Here is a 14,432-nt window from a genome sequence, read left to right as displayed (position 1 = left end):
CTAATAGGCCACCCACCGTGGAAAACCCCTGATAGCTATCAAAGTCTTTTTTCAAATGGTAGGCTCAATCGAATCAATTAGTACATTGTGGGATTTTCCATCGAATTCTGAAGTAATTTCGTCCAACAAGTGCACGAATGTATTGAAATATTTATTAAATACAGGGCGTTTCAAAAAAAGATGACCCCGTCTCTAGCATAGGTTAGGTTAGGTTAGGTTAGGTTGAAAAATAAAAATTATTTGTGGTTTGCACATTAATAAAAAATTTTCATGAGGCTATCCGTAGTTAAGATAAATGATACACATTTTTTATGATTTTGCCTCAACATTGATATAATATTCTATACGAATATGTTTTGGAAGCTGAATCATTCCATGAATTTGTTTTTATATCTGACTCTCATAGAAGGCAAGGTTAGTTCCAAGATTTATCGAACACAAAAATTTTTAGGTTTGATTTATTAATAAAAATTTCAAGTGAACCTGAACATAATTCAATTTTACACCAAAAAGGTACTCTTGGTTATAGTCGATACTGTGTCCATTTTTTTCGGAATATTTTGATTTGAAAACTATGCAGTAATAACCGATCTCTTCATAAACTTTTTAGGGTTTTCACTCCCAATCTCTGAAACAAAATCAATTAAAAATGAAATCAACGATTTGCTGGTATATAGTAATTATGAAGTGTTAAGTGAAAATTTTTTGTCGCGTGAATGAGACCCCATCGATAAAACGAATGCATGTTAAAAATGGGGATTGAGGGCTTTCCTTTCTTGTATTAACTTTTTTTTCTTTGACGCTCTTTATCTTGAATACGGAAGGCGTAACAAATGGTTTTCACTAAGCAAACCTCATTTATTTTTCAGTTTTCCACTTATCCTAGAGACGAGGTCACCTTATTTTGAAACACCCTGTATATTAGAGGGAATGCCCCCGCCTCCACATTAAAGAAATTTCTGATTACGCTTTGAGGGTGGATGGTGAGTGGACTCATTCGTTTAATATTTGCAACACTGCACTCTTACAATCGAGCACAAAATAAATTTCAACACCTTCCGAAATTTCAATAGTTAACTGCGATATTCGCAGTTATATAGATAACTAAGACGAATTCATAAAAAAAATTTCAAAGTAGTCACTATTATTATGTTGGATTTAAAAACCAACATAAACGACATGAATTCAGGTGTTCAAAAACATTAAAAATATTAAAATTAATAATTATACTTCATTCAGGAATTATTGATATATGGAAAATATAAAATATATACAGGGTCTTTCACGAGGAACCTCACCCATATTTATACGGGAAACTACTGAACGTATTTTCATGAAATTCAGCACTTATAAGTATTTCACGATGCTGATGAAATCTAAAATATTTTCAAGGCATGAGCACCTCCGGTTTTTCCGGAAATGACGTCAACTTCCGTTTTTCAAATTAGAACACCATTTTTTTATTGCAGAAATAGATTCGTTAGAAAATTTCAAGTTATTTTGATGTAACATTTTCCAGTTCTGGTTGGAAAATTCTCTCTGAACGGGAAAAAAAAATCGAAAATAGAGCTCCGCTGAAACAAGAATAACTTCGAGGTTTTTGGATGGAAAATTTGCATTTTTGGGATTTTTCAAGATGTAAGATTGATGTATACACTTTAAAAATCGAAATCGCGATTCATGATACAGGGGGTGAAAAAATCGCTTTCAAAGTTAGGGATGACAAAATCGTGAAAAATCAATTTTTTCAAATTAGAACCCCATTTTTTTATGGCAGATATTGAAGCTACGTTAAAAAATAATGTGAGTGTATGCATGACACCCTTGTCCTAAAATGGATATTTTCTGAGTTATTCACAAACAACTGTTTTTCGTCTTGAATTTAGAGCTATTTCTTTTCCCTTCACGCCAAAAAGATGAAATTTTCAGGAACTGTTACTTAAACCATGCTGTAAATTTTTCACCCCTTCTTGAAACCGACTTCAAGTTACTATTAGGAGAACCATGGCAAACTCTCGCAGTTATAACTAGAGAAGATGCTCAAAGTTTTGACCGTTAATTTCTAGACATTTATTTATACGTCTCAGGAATGCTTCGTGCGTTGCTCTTCTTATTTCATCGGGAGGAAGAGATCTGCAAAAGTGTTTAAAAACCAAATTGAGTTTCAAAACTATGAATCTAAAAATCTAAACAAACCTGAACGCATTTCTGACTCGTTCTATGCAGTCCTCTTTATCAGTCAGGGGAGTTGAGTAGACAATATTTTTTATCCTACCCCAAACATAATAGTCTAAAGGAGTTAAATCGGGAGAACGTGGTGGCCAAAGATGTGGACCATTGTTCGCCAACCATCGATCTGCAAATAGCCTGTAGAGGATATTTGACACATTGACTGAATTGCCATCTTGTTGATACCATAAGTCATTATGATTCTGTACTAGCGGCTCAATTATTTGAGTCAATATGTCAGAATATCTATCTCCTAAGGGAGAACATTCTTTAAATAATGCAAACATGTGTAGTGTTCTATCTCACCAGTTTAAAGACCCATCATAAATGTGAACATCGAGAATTGCATTATTTTGGATGGCGCAAAAAACATTGAAACTCCATGTCTCTTGAAAGTTCCATTGTCTGAAGTGGTGGTTGTTCTCTTCATCCCAATAATGACTGTTATGCCTATTGAAAGAACCATTCTTTGTGAATTTAGATTCATCTGTCCAAATTATACAGTCCAAAAAGTTTTCATTCTCTTGAAATCGAATCATCATAGCTTCGCAAAACTCTGTTCTCCTGACGAAATCAGTTTCCTTCAAATGCTGTACCCTATTGAATTTATATGGGTGCATTTTATGTTTTTTTAATATTCTCCAAACACTCGATTGAGATAATCCCAGATCAATCTCGGCATCTTTGAGAGAATTTTGAGGATTCACACGAAAATATGCAAGAACTGTAATTTCGTTGTTCTCATCTTCTACTACACTTTTTTCTCTGTGTATAGTTTTCTTAACGAAAGATCCAACATTTCTCAAGTTTGTCATGGTTCTGTTAATGGTATCTCCCGTTGGTCTGGGTCGGTCAGGAAACCTCTCAATGAACAGTCGAATCGTTCTATCTACAACTTTATTACATTCTCCATGAAGTAGAATGAGATTTGAATAATCTTCATTGGTAAAATTAGGCATAGTGATCGATTTTATAACTTAATACGAATTATCACCGAATTAATAGTAAACACAAAATGCTACTGAATAAAGAGGAATTTGGCAGATGTAATTAATGATATCTATCATTAAAAAAAAAGAATGTAAAACATGGTAAGTTTTTGCATATGGTTCATAAGGAATTATTTATTTATCACTGGAGAGAAAACCGATGGCCGATTAGTTGAAATAAAGAGGTTTCCGATACAAATTCGAATCAAAATTCGCCATCTATTTAGGAACAACCTGTAACTTTTTTCTCTTGCATATTAGGGTAGTAAAATCTAAAACATGGTTTAAGTAACAGTTCCTGAAAATTTCATCTTTTTGGCGTGAAGGGAAAAGAAATAGCTGAAAATTCAAGACGAAAAACAGTTTTTTGTGAATAACTCAGAAAATATCCACTTTAGGGCAAGGGTGTGATGCATACACTCACATTATTTTTTAACGTAGATTCAATATCTGCCATAAAAAAAATGGGGTTCTAATTTGAACAAATTGATTTTTCACGATTTTGTCATCCCTAACTTTGAAAGCGGTTTTTTCACCCCCTGTATCATGAATCGCGATTTCGATTTTTAAAGTGGATACATCAATCTTACATCTTGAAAAATCCCAAAAATGACAATTTTCCATCCAAAACCCTCGAAGTTATTCTTGTTTCAGCGGAGCTCTATTTTCGATTTTTTTTTCGAATTTTCCCACTCAAAGAGAATTTTTCAACCAAAACTGAAAAATGTTACAGCAAAATAACTTGAAATTTTCTAAGGAATCTATTCCTGCAATAAAAAAATGATGTTCTAATTTGAAAAACGGAAGTTGACGTCATTTCCGGAAAAACCGGAGGTGCTCATGCCTTGAAAATATTTTAGATTTCATCAGCATCGTGAAATACTTATAAGTGCTGCATTTCATGAAAATACGTTCAGTAGTTTCTCGTATAAATATGGGTGAGGTTCCTCGTGAAAGACCCTGTATTGTAAGGAAGGTTTTTAACGGCATGCAGACAAGCCGTTGAAAACCTTCCTTACATTATATTTCCAGACATTAAAACTATCATTACAATAAAATATATATGTTGGTAACGGCCCATTCAGTCCTTAGAACATAGATACATGCAGTAGCGGATCCAGGGGGGGGCACAGGGGGCACGTGCCCCCCCAAGACCCGAAATTCTTTCCTCGATTCCTCGCTTGCACTGAATTTTCATATGATTTTCAAACCTATTTCCGAAAATTTACCTCAGTGGATTGGAATAGTCCACCAAAAAAAGATTTTTTTCAGATAAGAATAGAAAATTTTAGGTTGGTGAGAGATAGGAATAGATGAAAACATTCCAAATACTGAAGTGAGATAGTTGCTTAGTGTCGCCAAACACATTTGAGACAGTTGATTTGGACATCAGGGTCACATCAATTTTCAGTACGAATAAATAGGAAAAATGTGAATTTTTCAATTTAACGCCATGGATCATGCTTATGCTTATGTTTTGATCAGTTACACTCTTTTCAAATTTGAGAACGACAATTCCGTAGAATTGTCGCTCTAATAATGCGAGCTAGTCATGAACAAGCGTCGGAAATCACAGAGAAGTTGCAAATATCTAAAAACAACTGTAGACCGGTTTGGGGATCATTGTCCCTCAATCTAGCACTACACTGTACCGATGAGGGACAATGATCCCGAAACCAGTCTACAGTTGGTTTTAAATATTTTCATGACTAGCTCGCATTAGGTACTTGATATTTCCGAGGTGCCCGGTTGGAAGAGTATTTCCACTTCTATAAAGTTACATGTTTAATTCATTTGAGTATTTTGTCCGAAGATTATCGTGAGTGGTGAGTTTCGTGCCAACTACTACGGCCCGCGAATTCATTACGAATGCAGCTCAAGTGCCTAGGCATTTCGCGAATTGCCGGTTCGCTTACGGACAAGCTTGAAATTATTTATTACTTCGGGCTCTGCCTGAAATGAATATCGCGATGCCTTCATAATCAATCGGCAATGTGAAAATGATTTAGATTTTACCCTATTTTCCGTAATAAATCGGTTTTTTTCACTATATGAGCGCATCTTCTCAGCGTATCGACTCGTTCTCGTTCTGTGACTTCATTCATTTCTGAATCCCGTTATCTACTAAAAGACTGAAAAACAAAAGTATCGGTGCGATCAAACTTATAATTTCTTAGGGCTACTTGCGACTGTGACTGAAGAGACCCAACCGTGACCTACAGATAGCTTCCTCTATGAATTCGCCGTATTGAGCTATTTTGGGCAGTCTTGTGTCTTGCATCCTCAGAATATGGCCGCTCCATCTGGGTCGGGCTCTAGTTACTTGAGTATTGTTATAGAACTCGTGCGCTGCGAGACTTCTGCATTTGAAACTTTGTGGAACCATCTGATTTGCATTATTTGTCTTAAGGTGCATTTATATCAAACGAGCATTGTTTTCGAACGTTTCAAAACGTTTTGAAGTTATAAACTTGTAGATTATCAGTGTAAGGTGGGGTAGCGCTCACATAATACTGATGTAACCTGTGAAACTAAGATATCAACGAAGATATTGAATAAAATATCACAAACAAAGATCATAGAGTAGAAAGATGGGAAACGCCCTCATATCTCTAGTGCTAAAAACCAACTACATTTTGGCCAGTGAAAACATATTTGACAATTCAATTGAGTTATTTTCGTATTCCTTTCTAATATTATTGTTCAAATCGTGGGATCGGAATGGGTTAGGAATAAGTCACTATTTCATTCCTTTGAGCGACGTTTCGCAACTTGAAGAAGCAACAAATTAGTTGCGAAACGTCGCTCAAAGGAATGATGTGTCTTATTCCTAACCCATTCCGATCCCACGATTTGAACAATAATATTTGACAATGAGATGGCGCTGAAAACGTACTGTCAATACAGTGACTCTAACGAGACAGTGACGACAATTGTGGTCTCGTTTTTCATCGTTTTAGCAAGAATATGGCGGATTTTGTAACGTGACGTGACGTGAGCCAATCTGCATTCCGAATTAGAGATCAGCATTGAAATCTGTGCTTCTAAGCCGCCATATTCTTGCTAAATTTCCAACTGTCGCCACTGTCTCGTTTCTAACTGTCAATACAGAAAAAATGGTTGATATCCGTTTCCTGTTTTGTTATTGAAGAGGCGAAATTCGAATTCGATTTCTTGTATTCAATTTCGACTTTGTTGAGACCGGAAAACAAACAGCCTGTGCGACAAAACAAAAGTATGGTTTTGTTTCGTGACCAGAATGTTAGTTTCCATCTGAACATTGTTTGGAATCAATTGATATCAATGAAAAACGCTGTTGGATGTGCTATATTTTTATTTGTAATTTATAAAAATTTACAAAAATTTCGAACGATGGATAACGAATAGAACTTCGACTAGGACACAAGAGTATATGGTGATCTGCTATAAAAGGTGTTATTTCTGTGCAATAGGTAGTTTTGAATCAATAAACTTATTTGAATTTGTACAACATACATACAGATATCAGAAATTAATATAAACCAATATTCAATATACCATCATAGCATAAGCATTTCAGTTACTTACATAATATTTAGAGAATGTTCAGAACCACACAACCTTACAGAGGTTTACAAAACCTGTATATGTTAGCCTGTCAGTATAGTTTCTTTATGATTTTCTTATGATTTCTTTATGGTATGATCTCTCATGAAATCAATAAAACCTTTACATTTCTGAATATGCTCTTTCTGCATACAACAAATTCACCATGTAATTATACGATACTTAAAGGTTTTCACCAAGAAATTAGACGAACAAAATCAATAATCAGCAACTAGAACGAGCTAGATGAACAAAAGGCGGTACGAAAATCAAAACATTCAAAACCTCTTTGACCAAAATATGCATCTGAAATTTTACAAAATTTCATGTTTCTGCAAATGGCCCTCGAATTGATATTTTAACCGGTTTTAGAGTCTTAGGGCGAAACACATTTGAAACACAGATGGCGCTCACATCATTTTAGTCAATAATATAATCTTTGATTACAATGTCAAACGATAAAGAAGTGATATCTGTCAAGTAATGTGCAACCAATGTTGCCTAGGAATGAAGATTTTCATGTTAATTAAGAACCTAGGAACTGCTGCTGTGAGTAATAAAAAGACGATTGCAACCACAGTTAAGGATAGTGCCGTGCCGATATAAAAAAGAAATTGCATTTTCGAACCGAATGGTAGTTTCGACTATGTTATTAGAAACCGCAGTACAATGAGTATTCAGGATATAATAGAACCGAGAATTGCTGCATTGTTTTTATGTTATTTGGATTGTTTTCATTAATGTCATTCAAATGTTCTTCGTGTTCCTAAGTATCCGTATGTCCGTTAGACAAGGAGGATTACCGGGGACCCATTGTAATTCCAAATTATCATTTAGGCCTGCCGTAGACATGCAATTTTTAGTTTTGCAACTGTTTAGTTGCAGAAGTGAGTACAATGCATTTATATGGGGCCGCGAAAAGTTTTGCGATCGAATAGTTTCAGCCTCGACACAAACTAAAAGATTCCGTATGTGTGCGTATGTCAAACCGCTTGTAATCAAACTGTTGCTAAATCGGGATTTACTCGAGCGTCGTGGAAACCTAATGGATTTTGAAGATTAGATCGTAGAAAGAAAAAAAGGTTCTATGAAGTATGCTCTCTCAGCAGTGGAGAAAGCGTATGTAGGTTCTCAAAGATGTAAAAAAAATCGTCAGGTGTACATACCTACTCGAGCGTGACAGATTAAGATATTGTATATTTCCTCGTGTCTCTGATAATGAATTCACGCTTATCTGACAGTTTGCGCGGTGAGGCAGGCCGTACGGAAGAGTGGAAAATTGGAAAAAAAAATCTCGAACGTGTCAGATTTTTGGAGGATATATTAATTGGACCTAAAGGAAGCTACTTCTCAAGGGACTGACAATTTGGACGTGACGCAAGTTCACAGCGGTCCTTAGAAAATGTAAAAAAATCGTTACTTGTACATACTCGAGCGTGTCAGATTTACATACAGATGGTTAATCTTGGTGTTTTAGACGTGTGGACCCATTAATCTGACACTAATCAGGAGGGGTTTTCTTAATCTGACACTTTGAAGATGTTAAAAATGCATTTTTTTCGAATATGCCTGTACCTCTAATCGTTTTTGTATTCATTATGAAAGTTGTAGATAATAAAATTCTATACAATGTCTGAAGCAATTTTGCCTACTCTTAACCGTTTTCGAGTTAGAGGGCGATAAGGGCGAGGAGCTTAGCCACACATACGAAAGGCCAAGGTCAATGTTGAAACCCAGTCTAATTTACATTAATCGCCATATATCTCAAAAACGTTTGAACGTAAAAAAAATTGTTTGGGGCAAAATTTGTAGGAAATGTGATGCTCTACAACTTTTATAATGAATGCGGAAAAGATTTGAAGCCCAGGGGAGGAGATAATTCAAAAAAACTGATTTTTGTGACCTTTATGGCCAATTTTTATTGTTTCGGATTGCTGAAACTGTCACATTATATTTTTTCCGTTATTCTTGAATCATTAGCTTCTAAATAAAAAAACGCCAACGCGCTCGAGAATGTACACGTGACTTTTTTCTGCAATTTTGACGCCCTCCCACACATTTTCGTCGCGCTTAAAGGATGAAGAGAATATTTACTTTTCAACGTGTAATTAACCACATATATCTTAATCTGACACGCGGTTGACGACGGTTTGACGAAACCCATCTGAGAAGGACCACCCAGAAAGCGAAGCATGAAGAGATGAGTTTCGACCAATTCATGACAAACTATGGAGGAACTGGGAGAGCAATCTTTGGAGTTATCATTCAGCAGCAGGTTCTTTTTTTGTACCTGAAGATTATTCACTAGCCCAGGGGCGTATATAGGGGGGCCGCCTCCCCCTCCCTCGAAATGAATATTATTGACAGGGAGACTAGGTGCAAAATTATCCTTTGAATCTCATTCCCAATTAAAAAATTGTATCTAACCTAACCATTCGATGGGCTAAGCGTCTCGCCGCCCCCCTTCCCGCAAATAATAGCTATATACGCCACTGCACTAGCCCATTTTGTTGCCGAAGACCTACATATGTCCAGAGGAGTAGCATTCGTTATCAGGAAGAATGTGGCCTTGTACCTGTGCTTTTCAAACAACAACTTCGGTCCCGGGAAAGCTCTGAGCCTAGCTGATGGCCTTCGTTACCTTTTATACCTGGTAACCAAGAGATTCTACGAGCTATAGAAGTATGTGGGATACCTTTTTGAACCTGAGAAGTGATTTCACAAAGCTGAAGGTGAAGAAGCTAACTGTGCCAAAGTTGGGTTGTGGACTAGATCAACTCAACTGAATCGTTCGAAACATACTGGAGGTCATTTTTAATAGAACGGGAACGAAGATACTGGTATGCAGTTTCAACCCGAGCCGAGCAGTGAGGTGGCGAAGAGTATACTGTGGAATACTATTTCGAACAATAACAACAAGGGTACTACAGAAAGGGAAACGCTTGTCTCGTCGTAAGAAATCCCTTCAGTACTGAAATCAGTACTATTTCAAATCTTGTCTTTTACCGGAAGGGTCATTCAACCAGGTTCCAAGTGATGATTCTTCTGTTCTTCAGTTGTTGGAGGGACGCTACAGGACCCTTAAGTTGGGTAATCATCTCCCATAGATATATCAGTGCGTAACGTAATGAGTAACCAGTTACTCATTAAAGGATAGGAAAAAACGAGAAAGAAATTCAAAAAACCTCTTACACTTTATTCACAGTAAGAGCCTACGGATTAGAGTGCTCAAATCCGAAGCGAAAAAGTGAGGGACTAAAAAAATTATAATCTCTATATATTTCTATTTCATGAATTTTAGTACTTAAGAAACAAAAAATAAAATTATCAAGAAAATAATTAAAGACAGTCCTGTCGTACTCATAGCAGTATTTACACTATGGTTCAAAAGTCTACTGACTGATGCGTGGTTATCATGTTGTTGTTGAGATCGATAAGCACTGTGGCTCAAAAGTTTGCTTACTTTGAGAAAAATCGTCGATTTTGATTTCCCACACATGTTGACAACATCACTGTAAGATCGGCAATTTTCGATCATTGCTACTGCCCTAGCGATTTCAGTGGGTGCTAAATCACTCATTATTTACAGTTTCACAGTCAAAAACCAATAAAAACCAACTAAACTCACACAATTACTTACGAAAAAACTAGGAAATTCTATTTTGAGAAAATACGCGTTTCAAATGTAATGTACCAATCGACAGATATTTTAGCTTTGATTTGGCTTTGACGTATACTAACTTGATAAAAATGTGCAAAATGAATGACAATTGAAGGGTACAGGGTTAAAAGGAGCTCATCGCATTTTTGGCCAAAAGTGGGATTATATTCAGGATGGATAGTATTTTTCATATATTATCACCTCTCAGCTTCCAAACTAGATAAAACGGGCTGGTTAATGAGATATCTTCACTTAAAAAAAACTATACAGTGAAAGAACGAGCTCATTTCAATGAAATGAACCCCCTTTTCCCTTGTAGTTTTTGTAGTTGTAAGAGTTTTTTTTAATTTTTCTTTGTTCGGAGAAATATAAACTGTCTCAAATATTTAACGTAGTTTGTTATTTATAATCCTTAAGAAAAATTTCGAAAACTTGAAAAAAGCAACGCAGCGTTCGCAAACTACAATTTCAAACTTAAACACGCTCTGATGGAAAAACATAATGCTCATGAGCTCCTTTTACCTTCAATTGCAGGGTACAGGGGTAAAAGGGTCTTACACAATTGTGTAAGAATTAGATGGCTTCTAGATCTAGGCAGCACAAAAACCAAATAAGGCAAAAATACCTTTCATGATTCATGTACGAAAGTATATCTCCGTTCCTTTAAATTTGCCGGTGTGTGTATTATATTCTGAGTGACGTCACTGATTATGAATAGTTTTTGAAAGCTTCACATCGCGATATGACAAGCGATTGATAGCGATTTGTCTATGTGATATATTTTTGAAAAGTATTCATGCCATAATACAGCTTTGATATTATTAATCCATAAAATAATGATAGACGTAATTCTGCATGTCGTTACCATGGTTATATCTCATCGTTGGCGTTCGGTGCATAGAGATAGAACAGAATTTAATTTACTCTATATGATGTTTATGTTCTGTGCTCTATAAATATTTGAGTGCGGGAAAAACCTCTGCTATTTATATCCCGCACGCCTATGAAAGCGCTTTTACCGCAAAAGAGGTGAAAGCGCACACTTGTGTAGAAAAATAAATTATTCAGTTAAACGTGTCAAAATTTTGACTGAATAGTCTACAGTTTCAACCATATTAGCTATCACCTAATAGCGAGAATAATTTCATTGAAGGGAATTATCTTTGTTTCAGTGACTCCACGTCAAAATGAATAACACTCCTGATGGCAAAGTTCTGAGCACCGATTCCACATCGCAGAAATCCTACAATGGCTACCTTAGTTCTATAAGCGATAGCAAATGTATAGTGGGCAGCAATATCAAAGCATCTGTTGTCACTGTTTCTGGTGAAAGAACTAAAACAATTGTAGCAAACGAAAAAGAAACACTCAAGAGGACATATCTTCTGATTATTGTGCCCGCGTTTCTTATAGTTTGTGGAATAGTGACTCTTGCCTTAGTGGTGGTTAACACCATAAATTGTAAAAGTAAGTATTCGCCATCTAAAAAAATCTGTGTCAAAAAAATATCGAAAATGTGGGAATGTGGGAATATTGTAGGGGGTGGGCAAAATTGGTGATACCTGAACTACAACTTTTTCAACCCAACCAGATAGAGGAAAAAACATTTGACATTAACGGTCATCATTTTTCGAGAAACTAATAATGAAATCAACTGCATTCCTCTATCTTCTTCGACTTATTGGCCCCTTAAAATTTCAACTTTGGTCATTATCTCCGTTTCTATTTATGCTACAATGTTGAAACGAAAACATTATACAGAGACTTTTTTTATAGCAATCCAGTGGTGTAGTATGATTTTTTTTAACAGGTATATATGCTGAGCTTCAACATAAAGATGTGTTTTTTCTTATGAAGCAGTAATTTGAAAAGACTTAGAAAGACTGAGGGCGATGTATATGTTTCTGAAACGGGAAACAAAATGCGATTCTTTCCAAGTCATGTTAAACTATACTATTTTCATACAAAAAAACACTACTTCATATTATAGCTCAGCAAATAAACCTGTTGGAAAAAATCCTAGTACGCCAATGGATTTCTATCAAAAAAGTGTCTCCATAATGTTTTGATTTCCATCCTAGCACAAACAGAAACGGAGATAATAATCAAAGTTGAAATCGGCCAAATTTCAATTTTGGCCTATCTATAATTCGAAAACAAAAGGAGATAGTGGAATGCAGTTGAAGTTGATGGCATTATAAGTTTCTCGAAAAAAGAAAAACGTAATGTGCCATTCATTTTCCTCAATCATCTATCTAGTTGGGTTGAAAAAGTTCTAGTTCAGGTATCTCCAATTTTGTCCACCCTGTACATTTCCTGAATTTTGAAAAACTTGCCACAGGGTGTTCCAAATGTTGTGTCAAAAATTTGGATCAACATTTGCTCATAACTTTCGTTTTTCAAATTAGAACACGAATTTTTTATGATAACGTAATGATAGGTAGTGTTCTAATATATGTCAATGTTCTTAAAATGAATAATTCCTGTGATATTTAGGATTTTCTGAATTTATGTCGTACGTAGAGTACTATTCATAAAATCTGTTTCATATCAATAATCTATCGTCATAGGTCATAGAAGAAAGTTTTCCATTAATCCACAAGTGACAGACCTATTTTCTGAATTCACTTACATATTTGAAGAAAAAAGTAAAGTACAGAATTTAAATGAATAAAACAATCATAACAAATAGGGTCCTCCTTTGAAAAACGAAAGTTATGGGCAGAACTCGATCCAAATTTTTTACACAACACTTGAAACACCCTGTGACAAGTTTTTTAAAATTCAGGCAATGTACGATATTTCCACATTCTTCGACTTCGAAAATGTAAAAGCGGATAATCACAAGAAAAATCCAGGTCCGGATTAAATAAAATTTTGAAACGATCGTATCCTTGAAAAAACACCCTGTACTGTAAATTTTGAAAATTCGTTTGCACATTCGAAAAGAGAACAAAAAACGTAAATGAAACTTTTGCCTTATACATTTCTGGGCAGACAATTTTACTGTACCAATTTTTAACCTAAATGTGTAGTGATTTTGAGAACTTTGATACCGGAAACTGGTTATATAACCAGTAATAATTATTAGAAATATTGAACCCAATGAACCCATTATTATTTTGAAATCACTAATTTATGATTGAATACATTGGTTCCACTTTTTATAGTTGCAAACCAACCCATTTTTCATTTTGCAAGTACTTATTGTAATTTGAAGAAAATAAATAAACGCCCTGTTGGTACATAATTCAAAATTGATATTGCTTGGATATTGTTTCGTTTTAGTGAAATAATTGACTGGAATTAGGCCGATTTAAATCCCATCCTGAAAAATGTTTGTTTGGTTTGATTGTTTTTTCTTAATAATGTACATAATTGTTCAAAATAGAATGAAATGGATCTAATTCATCTCAATTATTTGATTGAAACGTTCGAAAAAAAAATTGAATAAGCAGTATCAATTCTGAATTGTGTACATTATGGTCAGAAATCGTTGTCTACTGACCATATCTCGAGAACTATAGCAGCTAAAAGTAAACGGATGACACATAAAAAATAATTGAGCTCAATTTTATCGGTTTGATCGCATTTATAAAATCGGCATTTGATTTTAGAAGGGCGTATTATAATTAGCTAGTTTGAAGTAGCTGCGGGGCAAATCATTGTGTTATTGTCCGAAAACATCCGCACCTCCCTAATATCAGACTAAACGAAGTTTACTCTATTCATTTTCATAAAAACACTCAGTTGGTCATGGAAAATTGTATTTTATCACGTCATATCAGTCGAAAATATGTGATGAACATTCTATACGTTCATACAAACTGATTAAAGGTATTCCAATTCTAGTTATTTGCATGGAAAGTACAAGAGATCAGTTTTCAAATATATTCATTTTTGCTATGGAAGAATATAATAGGGGAGACTGGGGAGGGTTGATACGTTTTTTGGAATTTTTATTCTGG

General features: G+C 35.2%; 1 protein-coding gene across 2 annotated transcripts in view; it reads left to right on the top strand.

The window, feature by feature from the left end:
• LOC123312726 (neprilysin-1) overlaps window positions 1-14,432 on the top strand; it is a 59,770-nt gene that overhangs the window by 10,314 nt on the left and 35,024 nt on the right. For both annotated transcript variants that reach the window (XM_044897176.1, XM_044897175.1), the window contains exon 2: window positions 11,637-11,931. In XM_044897176.1, the coding sequence (XP_044753111.1) occupies window positions 11,652-11,931 (280 nt within the window). In that variant the 5' untranslated portion in view covers window positions 11,637-11,651. The remainder of the gene's footprint in view (window positions 1-11,636; window positions 11,932-14,432) is intronic.

This window comes from Coccinella septempunctata, chromosome 5, assembly GCF_907165205.1.
Source record: "Coccinella septempunctata chromosome 5, icCocSept1.1, whole genome shotgun sequence".
NCBI lineage: Eukaryota > Metazoa > Arthropoda > Insecta > Coleoptera > Coccinellidae > Coccinella > Coccinella septempunctata.
This window is presented reverse-complemented; position numbering and strand designations above follow the sequence as displayed.